Source organism: Nerophis lumbriciformis, linkage group LG11, assembly GCF_033978685.3.
Source record: "Nerophis lumbriciformis linkage group LG11, RoL_Nlum_v2.1, whole genome shotgun sequence".
Lineage (NCBI taxonomy): Eukaryota > Metazoa > Chordata > Actinopteri > Syngnathiformes > Syngnathidae > Nerophis > Nerophis lumbriciformis.
Genome location: NC_084558.2, coordinates 19,853,328 through 19,874,164, shown reverse-complemented (window position 1 = coordinate 19,874,164; position 20,837 = coordinate 19,853,328). Strand labels below are relative to the sequence as shown.

Genomic DNA, 20,837 nt, shown 5'->3' with positions numbered 1-20,837 from the left:
GGATTTTTTTTTAATTTTTTTAATTATTTTTTTTTTTAAATCAACCTGTATTTTAATTTTTTGAGCAAAAAAACAAATTACAGAAATGCTGACTGATATTTATTGTTGTCTGCTCTGTTTTTTTCCTCTTGCTTTTGTATTTTTTTCCTTCTGTCTTCTTTTCCCCATCAAATTATTTTCAGTTCAGTTTCAGTTTATTTCAAACATGCATACTATACAATGTAATGCATCACATATTTCCAGTTGTTTCATTACAGCACGTCCGAAAAGGGGTAGGAAGAATCAGAGCTTATTTAATCCCACCCCTTTTTATATCATCGCAATTTTACCCCATTTTTTTGTTCTCTGTTTGTAACAGAACAGTGAATAAATAAATATTTATTAAATAATATACCATAGTAGGTCAACAAATATTCAATACATAAATAATCATATCAAAAAAACAAAAAAAACAAAGGTTTAATATGTTCATCATAATTGTTGAACAGTCTCTTAAACTGAATCATATTAGTGCTTTGTTTGATTTATTTGGTTAATCCATTCCATAATTTGATTCCACATACGGATATGCTAAAGGTTTTAAGCGCATACAAATTTTTCTCTAAGGTTACAATTCTCCTCTTTCGTTGAGAAGAATTGTTGTAAATTCTTGGGTAGCAGATTATCGTTTGCTTTGTACATCATTTTAGCTGTTTGTAAATGCACTAAGTATTTGAATTTCAACATTTTTGATTCAATAAATAAAGGCTTTGTATGTTCTCTATAGCCAACATTATGTATTATTCTAATCGATCTTTTTTGTAACACAGTTAGTGAATGAAGTCCACATTTGTAGTTGTTTCCCCATATTTTTACACAATAACTCAGACATGGTAACACTAGCGAGCAGTAGAGAATAGGGAGTGATTTTTGGTCCAGGTCATATTTTGCCTCATTCATTATTGACATGTTTCTTGCTACTTTATGTTGTATATTTTTTACATGAGGTTTCCAGTTAATTTTGTCATCTATTATTACACCCAAAAATGTGTTTTCTTTTACCCTTTCAATGTCTACTCCGTCTATTTGTATTTGTGTTTGATTTCCCTTCTACTGTTACCAAATAGCAATATTTTAGTTTTGATGAGTTTCAAAGATAGTCTGTTTTTGTCAAACTATCTTTTTAATTTGTTAATTTCTTCTGTTATTATTTTAATTAGCTTTTGTGTGTTCTCTCCTGAACAAAATACAGTTTTGTCCTCTGCAAATAATACTAACTATTAAGTCCTTTGTAACTTTACAAATGTCGTTTATATAAAGATTGAACAATTTTGGTCCAAATATTGATCCCTGAGGTACGCCACAAGATATATTCAGCTCTGTACACGTTTGTTCTCCTATTTTCACATATTGCTTCCTGTTGGTTAAGTAGCTTCTTATTTGTTTATTAAGATATTATGATTGATTGTGTCAAATGCTTTTGTTAAATCCATAAACACTTCAGCAGCACATTTTTTGCTATCTATTTTGATTAATGCCATTGATGTTGAAATGTTGGCTCTGTATCCATATTGGTTATCTGTGAGTGTTTCATTTGTATTAATTAATTTGTCCAATCTGTTGTTAAACAGTTTTTCAATAGTTTTAGAAAATTGAAGTAGAGAAACAGGTCTGTAGTTTGTAAACTGGTGTTTGTCTCCAGTCTTATAAATTGGTACGACTTTTGCTATTTTCATTTTGTCTGGGAATTTGCCTGTTTGAAATGATAGGTTGCTGATATATATGTTAAAGGTTCTGAAATCTCTTCAATAAACCTTTTTATTGTTTCCATATCAATTCCATTACAATCAGTTGAGGTCCATCCATCCATCCATTTTCTACCGCTTATTCCCTTTGGGGTCGCGGGGGGCGCTGGAGCCTATCTCAGCTACAATCGGGCGGAAGGCGGGGTACACCCTGGACAAGTCGGATTTCTGATGGTGTCATTTAAGTCCTCAACTCACTCAGAATCTGGAATCTTTTCCTCCAGATTTGGTCCAATGTTCACAAAATACTTATTAAAGCTTTCAACTACTTTGTACATATTGTAATTTTCTACATTTCCATTTGAGAAGTATTTAGGACAATCTTTTTTAGCACCATTTTTAATAATGCTATTTAGGATGTCCCATGTTGCTCTCATATTCTACTGTATTATATTCCAAATAAGTTATTAAGTACAAAACAATCCATAGGTTGTTTTGATAATGCTGTGCTGATAAGAAACACTGAGATTCACATGACATTAAGAAGTCCAACTTGTACAATAAGAGCATCAATATCTACTGTCCACATATAAATAATGTAACAGCAGGGCAATTCGAATTTATTGGTGTGTCAATATATCATACCACACTTTGTCACAACAGTTACCTGTTGGATGCCATAGGTCCAACCCTGACGGATGCGGTCTCTTGCCCAGACGTTGTGTGCATTTTCAGCTAATTTGTCCACCATTGCTTCCTGCGTGGAGGTGAGTTTAATGTGACCAAGGTCAAGAGGAGCAGGTTTGTAACCACTGGACAATTCATAGCTGCAATAATAGAGATAGAAGAATAGCACTAATAATTAAGTCATCAAGCTTTGTATGTTAATGTCTAAGAGCTAACTCACTTTTGTGCCAACTTCATGCTCTTGACTTTCTCTACAGCATTTTCATCTGCAAGACCAACATGGCACCCCAAAGCGAGAAGAGTTCTGTAATAAATAAACAAACACACACAAACACACACACACACACACACACACACACACACACAATCCTGACAGTCATGGGGTGGCAACAGCACAGTCAATAAAGTAAAGTGTGGCCATTATTTTTATCATCAGAATTAATGGAGTGACACATCAAAAAACATGTAATTAAAAAATGCATTGTGTGATGCTTTACTTGAGGGTCTCCAAAGACATCTGTAAATTGTAGCTTCGTTCCTGTTCAGGCAACTTGGAGAACTCCACCAAACACGGGTGTTGCCGCTTGTTGTCATCTCGTACCTAACACACACACATAGAATGCGGAGTATAATTTCTGCTTTGTTTTGTATCTAGAAGGAGCACACACTTGACTTCGATGACAAATATCTGAATCTGGGAAATCCATTCAAAAGGATCCTGTTATCAGTTCAAATTGTAATATAGCACTATTGCCCGTAATCTGTGCTCATTCACCAATTTGACTGTACCTTACAGCTGTGGTAAACTGCATATTTGAATGAAGGTAGACTGGGAATGATTTATTCATTTAAAAAAAAATGTATTTGACATCATCACTTGAGATTCATATAATACAAAAAACAGCAATAGTTATTTTTCTAAATTTGCTCGGTGTTTCACTATGGGATATCGCCTTTCGCCTACAGAAACTCCAATGACACAACGTCTGTCAGGGTGATAGACTCGTTGTGCCCTGTGAGGGCATTGTATGAATGTGTTGAAGCACAGGTGTCAAACTCCAGGCCTGGGGGCCAGACCTGGCCAACCACATCATTTTATGTGGCCCTCGAAAGCCTGGAATTAATTTGCGTTGTTTTCTTAATAAATGAATTCAACTTTCCATTTTGACATTAAAAAAATACATGTACTGCAAGCAATTTCAAATCTTTTAAACATGATATAATATTTCATTCAAAAATGTTTTTGGTTAAAATCAATATAGATACTTAAATATAGGCTTGACTCATGATTTTAAAGAAAGTTATCCATCAAATTGTGCACTGTAAAAAAATATTTTTACAGAAAAAACAGGTAGCTTAGCCAAAAATGTACAGTAAATTAAAACAAAACTGTGATATTATTTTCCATTCAAAGTAATACACAATAGATCTTTCAGTAAAAGCTGTAGTATCGTTTAAAATAAATAAAAAACACCATCCATTTTACGGTAAAATGTTGGCAACAGAGCTGTCAGGTTTTTTTACTGTAAAATCTACATATTCTTTTAACAGTGTACGGAAAAAATATATATAATCATTAAATATTTGCGTAATAATATCAAGACGCAACTTATGTTTAAATATTATTTACTGTTACAAGCGGCCCTCTGAAAGCAGTCATGTGGCCCTCAATGAAAACGAGTTTGACACCACACCCCTGTATGAAAGGAACAGCAATGTTCAGAAGAGTGGATAAACTGTTAGTGTCGTGGGCAACACCTCTTTAAGGCAAGCCACTTTCTCGACAAAGGCATTCTCACTGGATTGTGGAGGCCATCTAACTGGCCTATAAGGGGTTGCAACCCCCTCCAGGTGTAAGGGCGCCCCAGGAACAGCTCCACCTGTCTGTCATCCTGACAGACGTTGTGTCCTTAGTAATATACGCCCAAGGCGATATCCCATCGTGAAACACCTCACTGTGTTATCAAAGAACCAAGGTTACGTTGAGTTTCTTTCACTATACAGTCGCATGGTTGCAAACATGTCGATTAGCGGGTAGAGGCACAAAGATACTCATTGCATCATTGGCCCACCCGAATGTATCAATAAATAACCAGCCATACCAAACCAATATTATAGTCCTAACCAATTATATAGATCAATGATTCTCAAACTGTGGGGGTCCATTTGGTGGTAGGCCAGGGAATCACTTAATTAATTATATTCAAACACATTGTGCCTGTTAAAAATATACAGCATGGAATGTTACAGTGGCTAAAAATATGAAATATACTGTACATTTTAAAATAAAACCTCTACCTAGTTTTTAATGAATATTTAGGCCTACTACGCTACTGTATTTTAATGTTGGTCATTATGGTGGAACTTTTTTCTGAGGTGGTGCTTGGGTGAAAAAAGTTTGAGAACCACTGGTAAAGATAACATATACAGAGATATGTTGCAAACAGATCTATGCATGTCAGACATTTTCAAATCTGTGTGGCATCATGACACAGGGATACTCGATACTTACTGCACCATAGGTCCAGCCCAATTCAATCTTGTTCATCACCCACAGCTCATGAATGTTTTCTGCAAGCTTCTCCCGGATTCTCTCTAAATGAGGTGGGAGAGTGATCTACACAGACAGAGAACGGCAGGTGGAGTATATAAATGAATGTGCATAATGTTTTTCTAATTCAGTCATTTATCGTCATATTCCAGTTATATGCACCTGGCTGGTGTTCACAGGCATGGGTGTGAACGCCGCCTGGCTCATGGTAACAGTGGGCCCCAAAAGGTCTCTTCCTGCTGTCTGGTGTTGGCAGGGCTCCAGTTTCAGTGTGTCCCTGGGCAGCACAGCCTCAAAGCAAGGAGCATACCCTGGAGGAGGGAGAAACTTGAACTCTCCATGGCGACCTCCAAGTAGGAAACGAAACCTGGAGGAAAAGTCAGAATAAAAGTCACAAAGGTGAGCAGATGAGAAAATGGTGCTAAGAAAGATGATTTGTACACCAAACAACAAAATAATAAATGGCACATAGTTTTTACTAAGCCATTTGTGTTAGTAAAGAAAACTGCAAACACTAACTGATAGTCATTGATAGGATGTCACTGCAGCGACATCACGCATATTGGACAAGTAAATACAGGAATTAATTAGAGGTGAATTGCATTGAGTCATCCACTAACTTGACTCCGGCAGAGAAGCTGGCCACAGGGAAAAAGAGGCCATCGGAGTTGAAGTTTTCAAACATGCCCTGAACCGGTTGGCCATTGATCCTGAAGGAAATACTCGGCACGCTAAGGTCCAAGCAGCAGCTCACCACATCGTCTGCTCTCAGAAGGTGCTGGTTAGGTGAGCTAACAGTCCTTGCAATACAACCTGCACAAAATCAGTGCAAAGGCATAGGTTATATTTAAGCAATACTTATAGTTTACACCTGTCAGTTGACAGTTTGACATTGACTATACAGTACCATATAGTTAAAAAAGTAAGGTTCAGGGGCCTCATTTATAAAAGTGTGTGTGGATTCTGGTAAGGAAATAGTTTTCCTCTATTGGGTAAAAATGGAACCCCTTCGAAGTTACTACTTTTGGCCTTGGTTTTGCTCAAAGAAGATAAACAAAATGATTTCAAATGAAATCAAACTTTATTTATAAAGCACTTTTCATACACAGGAAAGTGGCAAACACAAAAAAAGAAGAGGAAAACACACACAAACACACACACACACACACACACACACACACACACACACACACACACACACACACACACACAATTGACAATAATAAAACAAAAACAAAACATGGCATGGCACTGAGGATTTGAGGAAAAAACGCCATCTTTGAGGCATCCACACTGGAGAACAACTTAAACTAACGCCATCTAAAAATAGTATGAAACATTTGATAAAACATATATAAAAATAAAATATAAATACTGTTTTTTATTTTTTAATCTTCAATTCAGATCACCTCGCTCTATTCAGACAGCCTTAGAATAAAATAATCTGGATATTACAATTGAAATGGCAATATTTGACAAATCATAATGTCAACTGAGAACTGTTGCTGAGTTTTAGAAAAACTTGTTCATGTTTTAGCTTTCTGTTTGCCAAGTCTTTGTGCAAATAATGCATTTATTATTTATGTCTTGATTTATTTTGTTAAGTAATGCAAAGCAGACATTCTGTTGTGTGACACAAGAAGTCCATCCATCCATCCATTTTCTACCGCTTGTCCCGTTCGGGGTCGTGGGGGTGCTGGAGCTTATCTCAGCTGCATTCGGGCGGAAGGCGGGGTACACCCTGGACAAGTCGCCACCTCATCGCAGGGCCAACACAGATAGACAGACAACATTCACACTCACATTCACACACTGGGGCCAATATAGAGTTGCCAATCAACCTATCCCCAGGTGCAGGTCTTTGGAGGTGGGAAGAAGCCGGAGTACCCGGAGGGAAGCCACGCAGTCACGGGGAGAACATGCAAACTCCACACAGAAAGATCCCGAGCACAGGATCGAACCCAGGACCTTAGTATTGTGAGGCAGACGCACAAACCCCTTTTTTCCACCGTGCTGCCCACACAAGAAGTCATCATGAGCAATATTGAAAGCTCTTGTGGGCAATCGGGGCACATGCAAGGTGATTTTAAATACATTATTGTAACAATAAAGGTGTTGTTCGAAGTTTTTTAACTCATAAAAAATATTACAATGGTAAAAATAACATTGTACGTTACATAAGTTGTTGTGAATATACAGCCTGGCTGCATGAGATTCAAACTTTTGCGTTGCATCTTCCAAAGTCAAAATGTATCAAAAAAAGATTAATCATTATTTCTTAAATTCATAACATGATTTTATTTAACAAAATACTTAGATAAAAGACCATATTTTTGGTCTTTAGCTTAAAGACAATACCTTTTACTGCGTGGCCACACGTAAAGTCAAGGAAACATCCTTGGACATATTTATATGTTGCTATATATTTCAATTAAAATTGAACAAAAAAATTATAACATTTCATTTAGCCAGCATCTTATAACCGGATGTACAATATAACTACATTAATACAGCTCCAATAAATTAGTGTGGTTATCAATTACGTTTTTACAATAATTTCAATTTAAAACGATAATACTAATTGTCAGGAGTTTGCCTCGGTTTATCATTAATGCTATTTATTGTTCATCCCTTATAGTCAAAAGACAATAATTTAACAGTGAATTCAATGTCACCTTATCTCCCTTCATTTCCTTCTGTCTTCTAAGAGCAAGCCTTTGACAAGAAGAACTGGGCCAAAAAGAAATACATATGTACACTGTGTTCTGCCCACAACAAGCCACTTTGGGAAATGTAACTGTGTCATACAATGCATATACTCTATCATTGTACATCAAATAGAAAAAAAAACAATCCTCACCTGACCAAAGATGGAGTCCATCAAAGCCAAAGGAGTAGAGGTCATCCCCCACACCATTTCCCCCCCAACCCTCCCCACCGCTGGGGGAGGGAACATAGCCATTTGTGTTGGCCCAACCCACCCTGAGATGAGATGCCTCGGCTGTAACAAATGGCAACGCTTGGTCTATAATCAGCTCATAGTACCACTTTTTGTACTGTGCAGAGCCTTCACTGAGGCCCAGGAAGATATTGGGACGTATGCTGAAGCAAAAAGAAGATGAAATGTTGTTCAGAGTACTTGAATGACAACCGACATGTATCGTGACAGCTGTCACAGTTTGTGTGCAAATACCTGGTTATGTGATTGATCAGACGTGTCTGGAGTAACAAATCTCTTCCTGGCAGGAGGTTGTCACAGATCAGGTGCTGGTTGGAGCGTACTGCCACACCATGACACACACAAAGCGAACACAACACGTCAAGAACCTAAACAGCATGCACATGAGAAAATCATTGTCAGCACATTTCACTGTTGTAATATACATGCCAAAAAGCACACTGACTAAACTTTGGGAATCCTGGTGAAATTGATTGACTTGATGGTGTAATCATGTCATTCATAATTTGTATTAGATTTATTTTCTGCATGCACGTTCCTGCATCCAACTTGCATTTGTATTGCACAATAACATTAGTGGTAATCTATTAAAAGTGATGTGGAAGAATATCATACCCTAAAAACATATATACGTACGTACATACATACATACATACATAAAGGTAGAGTAAGCTCTATGGCTGATGACAAATTAGGCATTTACCTTGTGGTTGCGTCCATGTTTGTCCAAAAGAGAAATTATGGACTTGATGTGTCCTTCTTTGATAATGTTCAATGCTTCAGGACTTTCCACCAGCACACAGTGAAGCACCTCTAGTATGCCTTGAAAAAATGTTTTCAAGCACACAATTATTAAAAACAAGTGTAACGCTTAGCATTTCCTGCAAAGAGTATATCATGAAATATTACATTATAAATTACGGTTGGCTTAGCTTTAGCAGTGCTGAAATACACCTACGATAAAAATGACTCTGACTATATAATATCTAATTAGGAAGATATTACATACAACAAGTATAAGTCATATGTGTGTTCAAATAAAGACTTATTGGCTTACCAGAGGAGGCCTCCAGTCTCTCCAATCTGCTAATGAGCCAGTCTAAGGAACCCGAAAACTGAGCACAGTTCTTTCTGTTGCCCCTGATGAGTGCAGCTAAAGAAACAATGGAGTGGAGATACCTCAAATTAAAAACGATTGTTGTAGGTGACTTGCTGTATGCGTGTCTGTTCATACCTAGAAGTTGATACAGAGAGTTAAGGATGGAGCCCCAGGCCTCTCCTGCCTCCCTTCCAGCTGCTTCAGTGAAATGAGCTGCACTGCTGTAGACGTGCAGCCGATCGATACATTTCAATACCAGGCTGATCATTCCCTATAGACACATATGATTCCTTGATCAGCCAATTTTTTTCATAGTGAAATATCAGAATACCCTCTGGTAAGCAAATATCAACTATTTCATATCTCTCTTTACATTATATTACATTTACATACTTTTGTTTGTCAATGCATGGTGCAATCTTATGTGCGCAATATATAATATTATATATTATTTATTGCTTATTTTTTGTATTTTACTTTTGTAGCTATATGTATAAACGGCACAACTGAAGTGGCAGCTGGTTGCATCAGCTCTGTGCACTTTTAATGTATTTGATGTCCTTTGTGTTCTTTGATGTTTCACTGTTGTTTTATTTGTTTTTGGCTTTTTTTGTGGACTTTCTGTATCTGCACTGCAACCACAAAATGTCCCCATTGTAAGATAAAGTAAATCCTAAAGTACATCTCATTACTGGAGTACAGAGAAGTGTTAGCTTTTCTTGACTTTACAGTATATTTAGCAAACGACGTGATAGTTTGTATGCTATATGGGGGTAGCAGTAGCTCAGTCTGTCTGGCTTGTGTTATAATGTTAATGATATATATGTATGTATTAGGGTTGTCAAAGTCAGTGCGTTAACTCACAAATATTATTACAAGAATGATATATAAACGCAGATGAATTGCGCAATTAATTTTGACCGCACATGCTTCTTTACCTGGTTACCTAAAAGGTGGAGCAGGTTGTTATAGGGTCAGTGAGTGCCTACGTCAGTGCAAAGATGAGTGGAGAGACTCCACTAGTGTGTTCACTGGCAAATTTCACTTCAAAATAAACCTCAACTGGACTTGTTAGCAAGTTTTGAACAAATACATGTCATGCCATCAAGTAAAATATTAAAAAACATTTCCTGGATGAAATTCTGACAATAACATTGCATTTGTGTCCATATATTGGGTTATTTTTTAAAGTTAATTTAATTTATGCACACAAGTAATTTACTGCAAATAATCATGAATCATTAAAACAGAACAATTAGAACAATTTCCCTTGTGGAGTATTAAGTTTGTCTAAGTAAGTCTAAAACATCTAATCATTGTCTTTCAATTGACACAACCATGCGTCATCCTAGATATATTTACTGCAACACATAGCTGAAAAGAAGACGTGGTATCTGTTAAGCTGGAGTTTACAAAGGAGTTCAAAGATAAGTTCTGCTGATGCATCGCAGACCATTTTAAAGTGAAATGGCAAATGAAAACAGTACATTAAACTTTTTTTTTTGTTTTTTTACATTGAACTTAAACCACATGCAATTTGTATCTTCAGGGAATCAAAAATGCAGTGCATCAGGAAAGTATTCACAGCGCTTCACTTTTTCTACATTTTATTGTTACAGCCTTATTTCAATATAGAATACATTCATGTTTGTCCCCAAAATTCTACACATGATACTCCATGATGACAATGTGAAAAGTTTTTTTAATTTTAAATTTTGCACATTTATAAAAAATTTAAAAAAAACACCTTTGCACCTGATGCACCTTTACAGCAATTGCGGCCTCAAGTGTTTTTGAATGCGATGCCACAAGCTCGGCACACCTATCTTTGGGCAGTTTCAACCATTTCTCCTGGCAGCACCGCTCAAGCTCCATCAGGTTGGATGGGAAGCATTAGATGTCTCTGTAAATTGCATCTTAGTCTAGTCAGGGAGGTGACCAAGAACCCGATGTTCACTCTGTCAGAGCTACAGCATTCCTCTGTGGAGAGAGGAGAACCTTCCAGAAGGACAACCATCTCTGCCACCAATCAGGCCTGTATGGTAGATTGGCCAGACGGAAGCCATTTCTTAGTAAAATGTTTGCAAAAATACACCTGAAAGACTCTCAAGACCATGAGAAACAAAATTATCTGGTCTGATGAGACAAAGATTGAACTCTTTGGTGTGAATGCCAGGCATCATGTTTGGAGGAAACCAGGCACCGCTCATCACCAGGCCAATACCATCCCTACAGTGAAGCATGGTGGTGGCAGCGTCATGCTGTGGGGATGTTTTTCAGCAGCAGGAACTGGGAGACTAGTCAGGATTGAGGGAAAAATGAATGCGGCAATGTACAGAAACATCCTGGATGAAAACCAACGCTTCCCATCTAACCTGATGGAGCTCGAGAGGTGCTGCAAAGAGGAATGGCGAAACTGTCCAAAGTTTGGTGTGCCAAGATTGTGGCATCGTGTTCAAAAATACAAATTGTTTAAAAAAAATAAAAAAATAAAACTTTTCACATCCTCATTATGGGGAGCTGTCTGCAGAATTATGAGGACAAAAAATAATTTATTCTACTTGGGAATAAGGCTGAAATTGTGAGAAAAATAAAGCGTTATAAATACTGTATACAACAATTATGCTACTGTCAATGAATCATCAATTGTTAAATAATGATATTATTAAAATTAACATTAGGGTTGTTAAAAATAACGCAGTAACTCATGCAATTACCCGTAATTTTAAAAAAACGCCAGTGCAATGAGGATACTTTTGATCAAATAAATGACATACATTCAATTTAAAACATTTATAACAATTCCCTGTATGACATTCTGATAATAAAAATGCATTTGTGTCTAAATATTAGGGTATTTTTAGAACTTAATCAAAATCATGCAAGCAAGCAATAACCCGTGATTGCGCGTGACAATTTACATTTTTCTTTCAATGAATCGTTTGACAACAGTATACCTGGCAGTGCTTTGTGTATTGTTGTTGTAATGGTTTTATGTTTTAATTGTTGTTAATTTGAATGTCCTTATAATATTTTTTGTCACACACACACATACACCACCTCTTCTTGGAATAGGTTCTGCCGGTTCTTCAAAGCTCGTAGGCGATTTTGCTTGTCTTCATGGTCAAGGTGATCGGCAGGTGGCTGGAAGTATCCAATCAAATCTTGCAGACTCAGATTGATCGAGTCAATTGGTAGATCAACATTTGTTGTCTTTCCTTTTGTTCTTAATGTGTCAAGACTCCTGTTAAATATTGATTACAGGAAAAAAAAAAAATTTATTCATCACATCCTGAACTTCTAGATATACTACATACTGTATCTTCAACCAAAAAGTCACCTTTTTCGGTCTACAAGTGGTCCTCGAGTTACAATAATTTATGGTAACGGGCATGCTCCCATAAATTAAATTAAAAACGTCATTTTGGTCCATTAAGAAGAGATTCGCTTGAGTACTTTACAGGGTGCATGGCGCAATGATACAGTACAGTACGAAACGAAGAAAAAGCTAAAGTTAAGAGTCAATGTGGAACTGCCCTTTTTTGGAATTTTGCCTATCATCCACAATCCTTATGTAAGACAGAAATATGTTTTTGTTTTTTTCGCAATCTAACTAAATAAATGGAAGCAAAAGACCCTATACAATGGAGTTTATGGAAGTCGCTCTATTATACCTATAAAGCCCTTGGAAAAAAAATCCAAACGCCTCCATTCAGTTTGTATATATATGCTGTGAGTATATGTGTAATGTAGTAACGGGCACACTTATAATAATATTTAATATTTATATATTGTGATAATTTTAAGCTAACGGCAGCGCAATAATTTCACAAACGCATCACACCGTTCGTTTTTTTCTTTGACAACATCACTGATTATTACTCACTGCAGACTTCATGAGAGCCAACAAACATAATAAAACATCACTCACTGTACAAGGTCTGCTGTCACTGGGATGCCCACTGATGGGATGTTCATATATTCCCATTTAGATGAAGAATGACTCATAACCCTCTCGAAGAAAAAAGCATCTTTTTGTGGCTTTCTCGCCAATCTTGGGTCTAAATTGGATGCCTAAGTTGACCAAGGACGATTATGTCCTCATCCTTCTACTTTCAAGGTGAGAGACATTGTTTATGATCTAGAACCGTGGATCTCAAGTACCACCTCAGAAAACACTTGGCTCCCCAAGTATAACCACAATACAAACGTGTTGTGTGTGTGTGTATATATATACATACATATATATATATATATATATATATATATATATACACATACATATATATATATATATATATATATATATATATATATATATATATATATATATATATATACACATACATACATACATATATATATATACACACACATACATACATATATATATATATACACACACAGGTAAAAGCCAGTAAATTAGAATATTTTGAAAAACTTGATTTATTTCAGTAATTGCATTCAAAAGGTGTAACTTGTACATTATATTTATTCATTGCACACAGACTGATGCATTCAAATGTTTATTTCATTTAATTTTGATGATTTGAAGTGGCAACAAATGAAAATCCAAAATTCCGTGTGTCACAAAATTAGAATATTACTTAAGGCTAATACAAAAAAGGGATTTTTAGAAATGTTGGCCAACTGAAAAGTATGAAAATGAAAAATATGAGCATGTACAATACTCAATACTTGGTTGGAGCTCCTTTTGCCTCAATTACTGCGTTAATGCGGCGTGGCATGGAGTCGATGAGTTTCTGGCACTGCTCAGGTGTTATGAGAGCCCAGGTTGCTCTGATAGTGGCCTTCAACTCTTCTGCGTTTTTGGGTCTGGCATTCTGCATCTTCCTTTTCACAATACCCCACAGATTTTCTATGGGGCTAAGGTCAGGGGAGTTGGCGGGCCAATTTAGAACAGAAATACCATGGTCCGTAAACCAGGCACGAGTAGATTTTGCGCTGTGTGCAGGCGCCAAGTCCTGTTGGAACTTGAAATCTCCATCTCCATAGAGCAGGTCAGCAGCAGGAAGCATGAAGTGCTCTAAAACTTGCTGGTAGACGGCTGCGTTGACCCTGGATCTCAGGAAACAGAGTGGACCGACACCAGCAGATGACATGGCACCCCAAACCATCACCCAACCATGCAAATTTTGCATTTCCTTTGGAAATCGAGGTCCCAGAGTCTGGAGGAAGACAGGAGAGGCACAGGATCCACGTTGCCTGAAGTCTAGTGTAAAGTTTCCACCATCAGTGATGGTTTGGGGTGCCATGTCATCTGCTGGTGTCGGTCCACTCTGTTTCCTGAGATCCAGGGTCAACGCAGCCGTCTACCAGCAAGTTTTAGAGCACTTCATGCTTCCTGCTGCTGACCTGCTCTATGGAGATGGAGATTTCAAGTTCCAACAGGACTTGGCGCCTGCACACAGCGCAAAATCTACCCGTTCCTGGTTTACGGACCATGGTATTTCTGTTCTAAATTGGCCCGCCAACTCCCCTGACCTTAGCCCCATAGAAAATCTGTGGGGTATTGTGAAAAGGAAGATGCAGAATGCCAGACCCAAAAACGCAGAAGAGTTGAAGGCCACTATCAGAGCAACCTGGGCTCTCATAACACCTGAGCAGTGCCAGAAACTCATCGACTCCATGCCACGCCGCATTAACGCAGTAATTGAGGCAAAAGGAGCTCCAACCAAGTATTGAGTATTGTACATGCTCATATTTTTCTTTTTCATACTTTTCAGTTGGCCAACATTTCTAAAAAATCCTTTTTTTGTATTAGCCTTAAGTAATATTCTAATTTTGTGACACACGGAATTTTGGATTTTCATTTGTTGCCACTTCAAATCATCAAAATTAAATGAAATAAACATTTGAATGCATCAGTCTGTGTGCAATGAATAAATATAATGTACAAGTTACACCTTTTGAATGCAATTACTGAAATAAATCAAGTTTTTCAAAATATTCTAATTTACTGGCTTTTACCTGCATATACACATATACATATACACATACATATGTATATATGTATATATATATATATACGTTAGGTAAATCACTACACTGACCTCACTTCAGAACTGTATAAAATAGTTTACAGTAACTTGTAGTTGCAATTCATATAACTTTATATATAACATATTATTCCAATTCATTGTGTCATTGTGCTCAACTGTCAGGGTGTGTGTGTGACATCAACAGATGCTTTCACACAGAACCGCGATCACAATGATTTAAGTATGCATATATATGTAATTCCAAATTGAAAGAGGGCAGTTTGCCAAAAAAAATCAGACTAACCAGCGATAAAGCCGAATTTTTGAGGAATTTGATATGTGGAGCCATGTGTGCAAAAGATGCACACACAACAACATGCACACACAGACACAGACACATTCTTTGCATCACAAAACAGTAAAAATAATATTTTTACAAAAATAAATGATGTTGGATTTACAATATTTTTAGGATATGATCATAGAAATGTCAGTTTGTTAAAGAATGAAGTAAAACACGCTTTAGCTAACGAACGGAACAACAACACGTTGACATTCCCATCACTATAATATGAAGTATAAACGATAAACCAATGAATATTAAGAGAATGTGAACCATTACCACCTAGTTTACTTCCCTGATGACCTCCTTAAATTTTTGTAATTAATCAGAAATATCCATCCATCCATTTTCTACCAATGACCCTCAAACAACTAAAGTGCGTCAAACATGTCAAATTTTGGAGAGTATTTAGGCATAGTAAGGGTTTATTTTTGAATTGTGTTTTGTACTATTACACATTTTTTATAATGTCCATATAGATCAATGGGCAAGTTGTGTGTTTTTGTACCACATATTTTAACGTTCTGTGTTGGTTTTTGATTAATGGACCATGAATTAGGAAGATTGTCTGAATTAGTACATTTATATTGAGTCTGCGCACACTGTATTTGTGTTATGCACGTGGTCAATAATAATCGCTGTTGACCTGTTGAGATTGCAACACAATAGTAATGTTTAAAATTTCATGTTTTAAATATACACTTGGGACTATCCTCGGGTTGTAGTTTGGGGACCCCTGAATTAAGCAATTATTTGGCGTACCACTAAATGGAGCCTGTGTAACACTGAGAAACACTTATGAAGAATAAACTTTCACTAACTCCAAGGCGAGAAAGCAGCTCACCAGCCAGAGATGTCAATTTGGCAGCAAAAGCTATGTGATCACGGCGCTACTAAAAATAGTGTGTCTTTGTTAGCGATTATAATAACAGTATTGCTAATACTTGGTCAGAATTCAGGTCACAAAATGTAAAATGGAGTATTGTTGGCGATTTTTGGATGGTTATTTAGACTTATTTAGAGAGCTTTATGGGCGGAATGGAGGACCTCCCAATAGCTCCAGTGTAAAAATACTTTTATTTAGAATGCAATAGAATACAATCACATCTGTCTTCTTGTGTCTCATAATGATTGTGAACGATAGGGAAGAAAAAAAAAAAAGTGACGTTCCCCTTTAAGTGAAATTGGACATCACAAAATGCTCAGTGAAGTACAGAACATTAACGACATGCCCAATTCAAAGCTGCTCCAACCGTGACCATCATCATGCATAAAGATGATATTTTTCAACAGTTGAAAGTATCTTCTACCACGAAATGTACAGCGTTTACTAAGCAGTGTCGTGGTGTCATTATCAAAACTTTCCCTTTCCCATGAGATCTGCCTCCCCCTGCTTTCAACGCCCCCTCCAGAGTGCAAGACAACCACATGGACAAAAGTAAGTAACTGTTCATTGAATTCTTGTAATTGATCTTTTTATTACTGTATTGTCTATACAGTATCTTTCATGTGTTGAGTACAGTGTCAGTGATTTGGATGTTAAATCACAGTAGCTATGATTTGGGAATCAAACTTGCACTAAAACTAATTGCATCACAGTCTAGAAACATAACTCGTCTGTAACCTGAGGACCACCTGCATAGGCAGATACAGTACATTTGTTGCTATTTAAAAACATATATACTAAATCATCAATAGCTGTAACTCTTGCCGTATTTAATTGACCTGCAAGATTGTTATTTTAGGAATGAAGCAACCAAAAGCGAATGTTCAAAGCTAAAGAAAGACGGTTGATGTAAAATGTGCGGGGAATGAGTCTGTGTGTGTGTGTGTGTGTGTGTGTGTGTGTGTGTGTGTGCGTGCGTGTGTGTATTTTGTGTGTGCTAAGCCACCTGATGAAGAGGTTGAATAAGAACACAGTACTGCGAATTACTCTGGCAGTGCGACTCTCTTCATGCTGTGACCGGGACAGAGTCAGCCCGTCATCCATATGACCTTCGTTGTGCATGATGGCCTTGTGATGAAAAAACAAACAAATTAGAAACACACTTGCCTTTCCTAACAAAAGCTAGGAATTTAAGAAATCCAGGTACAAAATCTTAATTAAAAATAATAATACAAAATGTAAATTTAGCAAAACGTAATTGTGCGACCTGTTGCCTTTTCTGATGTTTTGACATTTTAAAAAACAGTGAAATGACATGAGAAAATAATTACTGGGAACTATTCAAGACTGATTTCATCAATTAGATGAGCTAATTAGTCGGTAATAGTTCATGTGTAAAGGTAGCTTGAAGAAAAATTACTTTAACCTAGTACATTACAACATTGATGTGTCGATGAATGTTGAGGTTATTGTCAGGATCTAGTAAAAATGTAATTGTCTGCTTTGGCTCACTTACTCTCATAATCATAACACTTGAGTCATACATACATACCTTTCTCTGAACTTCGCCTATGCGTGCACTTTTGGCATCAACTGTCTGGTATGTGAGCCACAGACAAGTGTCAATGTGTTGAATGTAACACACGGAGTCACCATACTTAATGTCCGGGATTCCCATACCATCCACTTCCTTTTTCACACCAATCTCAACCTTTTCCTGACAAAGAAAGAAGCAATTACAACATCACTTATTTGTAAAACACTAGACTACAGTCTACATGTAGGGTGGATGTCTGTAAGGACTTGAGCCACAGAACCGGAGGGTCACGGTTCACGTCCTGCTGTAGACAAATTGTAACTACCGTACTTTTCGGACTATAAGTCGCAGTTTTTTTTCATAGTTTGGCCGGGGGTGCGACTTATACTCAGGAGCGACTTATGTGTGAAATTATTAACACATTACTGTAAAATATCAAATAATATTATTTAGCTCATTCACGTAAGAGACTAGACGTACAAGATTTCATCGGATTTAGCGATTAGGAGTGACAGATTGTTTGGTAAACGTATAGCATGTTCTATATGTTATAGTTATTTGAATGACTCTTACCATAATATGTTACATTAACATACCAGGCACATTCTCAGTTGGTTATTTAAGTGTCATATAACGTACACTTATTCAGCCTGTAGTTCACTATTCTTTATTTATTTTAAATTGCCTTTCAAATGTCTATTCTTGGTGTTGGGTTTTATCAAATAAATTTCCCCCAAAAATGCGACTTATACTCCAGTGCGACTTATATATGTTTTTTTCCTTCTTTATTATGCATTTTCGGCCGGTGCGACTTATACTCCGAAAAATACGGTAATTGTTGGAAAAATGTCAGTCAGCATCCCGACTACTGTTGACGTGCCCGAATTTCCACGAAAAAATAAACTCCTAAAAAAAATTCAGGAAGAAGAAAATCACTGAATGACTGTATACCTTGGAAGATCTGAAACAAAAGGCTGTTGACTTGACATCTGCGTTTTCTTTTTCCATAAGCAGTAGTGATTTATCTTCTGTCAGACTCAGATACTTCCCACTAGTCACATGTCTCAGTCTGAAGGGTTGGCCCCAGCGAATGTGACTACCACTCCACCTGGATGCAAACCCAGACAAAAAATCTTACTCAAACACAATTACATGTATTTCACATTAGTTCATTTTTACGTAATGTGTAGGATGAACTATTTTCAAGAATATTGGTTGACTGACAAGGAATAAAAGATTGAAGAACATCAATAGAATATTGTTTGAAAGAACTTTTGCGTCAACTGTGTACTCTGCAATCTTGTGTCAAATACCACTTAAAACTGTCACGGCTTCTCGCAGAAAGGATCTGTGACATATTTCCGTAAAACTCGGGGCCCCCTCCTAGACCTTATTAGGGACAAGCTTGTCATCACCCCGGGGGACGGCATGGCGCGGTTGGGAGAGTGGCTGTGCCAGCCCTCTGAGGGTTCCTGGTTCAATCCCCAGCTTCTACCAACCTCGTCACGTCCGTTGTGTCCTTGAGCAAGACACTTCACCCTTGCTCCTGATGGGTCGTGGTTAGCGCCTTGCATGGCAGCTCCCGCCGTCAGTGTGTGAATGTGTGTGTGTGAATGGGTGAATGTGGTAATAGTGTCAAAGCGCTTTGAGCACCTTGAAGGTAGAAAAGCGCTATAAAAGTATAACCCATTTACCATTTATCATTTACCCCAGACGATGTGAGTGGCACAATTTAGACAGAGTTAACCATTGGAGAAAGACAACTCCAACTCCTTGTGTTTATTTATCTATTGTATTTACTTTTTACTTGTATTATTTTTGTATTATACTTTTTATTATTATTATTATTATTATTTTTTTTTTTTTTTTTCGTTTTATCTTATTTATTCATTTATTTATTTTTAATATACTTTGTTAGATTGAATCTATAGTTGCATGTATTTGTGTGTATTTATATCTGATATAGGCACTAAAGGACAATTACCTTGGGAACTGAGTGGGTGGGGGCTAAAAGGGTATGAAGGCTTGTAACTGATCTTGTGTTTATTATGTTTCATACTTGTACAAAACCCAAAACCAGTGAAGTTGGCATGTTGTGTAATTCGTCAATAAAAACAGAATGATTTGCAAATCCTTTTCAACCTATATTCAATTGAATATACTGCAAAGACAAGATATTTAATATTCGAACTGAGAAACTTAATTTTTTTGCATTATTACCACTGTGTTACATGGCCTTTCCTTTTCACAACACTCAGTTAACGTTTGGGAACTGAGGAGACCAATTTTTGAAGCTTTTCAGGTGGAATTATTTCCCATTCTTGCTTGATGTAAGCTTAAGTTGTTCAACAGTCCAGGGTCTCCGTTGTGGTATTTTACGCTTCATAATGCGCCACACATTTTCAATGGGAGACAGGTCTGGACTACAGGCAGGCCAGTCTAGTCCTCTTTTACTATGAAGCCACGCTGATGTAACACGTTGCCTGGCATTGTATTGCTGAAATAAGCAGGGGCGTCCATGATAACGTTGCTTGCATGGCAACATATGTTGCTCCAAAACCTGTATGTACCTTTCAGCATTAATGGTGCCTTCACAGATGTGTAAGTTACTCATGCCTTGGGCACTAATACACCCCAATACCATCACAGATGCTGGCTTTTGAACTTTGCGCCGAGAACAATCCGGGTGGTTCTTTTCCTCTTTGTTCCAAAGGACACGACATCCATAGTTTCCAAAAACAATTGGAAATGTGGACTCGTCAGACCACAGGACACTTTTTCCCTTTGCATCAGTCCATCTTAGATGAGCTCAGGCCCAGCGAAGCCGGCGGCATTTCTGGGTGTTGTTGATAAATGGCTTTCGCTTTGCATAGTAGAGTTTTAACTTGCACTTACAGATGTAGCAACAAACTGTAGTTACTAACAGTAGTTTTCTGAAGTGTTCCTAAGCCCATGTGGTGATATCCTTGACACACTGATGTCGGTTTTTGATGCAGTACCGCCTGAGGGATCCAAGGTCACGGGCATTCAATGTTACGTGCAGTGATTT

General features: G+C 37.2%; 1 protein-coding gene across 13 annotated transcripts in view; it reads right to left on the bottom strand.

Moving 5' to 3' along the window:
• The window catches only part of ryr2a (ryanodine receptor 2a (cardiac)), a 249,867-nt gene that overhangs the window by 164,842 nt on the left and 64,188 nt on the right, over positions 1-20,837 (bottom strand). For 12 of the 13 annotated variants that reach the window (XR_009815903.2, XM_061967101.1, XM_061967103.1 and 9 more), the window contains 15 exons: positions 18,740-18,896; positions 17,804-17,968; positions 17,258-17,379; positions 12,081-12,264; positions 9,156-9,291; positions 8,979-9,074; positions 8,625-8,743; positions 8,156-8,289; positions 7,823-8,064; positions 5,583-5,775; positions 5,125-5,329; positions 4,924-5,028; positions 2,909-3,012; positions 2,632-2,715; positions 2,392-2,551 (listed from right to left, as the gene is read on the bottom strand). Coding sequence is in view for 12 of the 13 variants with exons in the window: in XM_061967101.1 (XP_061823085.1) it covers positions 2,392-2,551; positions 2,632-2,715; positions 2,909-3,012; positions 4,924-5,028; positions 5,125-5,329; positions 5,583-5,775; positions 7,823-8,064; positions 8,156-8,289; positions 8,625-8,743; positions 8,979-9,074; positions 9,156-9,291; positions 12,081-12,264; positions 17,258-17,379; positions 17,804-17,968; positions 18,740-18,896 (2,206 nt within the window). In the remaining variant the exon portion in view is untranslated. Of the gene's footprint in view, positions 1-2,391; positions 2,552-2,631; positions 2,716-2,908; positions 3,013-4,923; positions 5,029-5,124; positions 5,330-5,582; positions 5,776-7,822; positions 8,065-8,155; positions 8,290-8,624; positions 8,744-8,978; positions 9,075-9,155; positions 9,292-12,080; positions 12,265-17,257; positions 17,380-17,803; positions 17,969-18,739; positions 18,897-20,837 lie in introns of those variants that run through there. The other variant, XM_061967111.1, reaches the window with a different exon arrangement.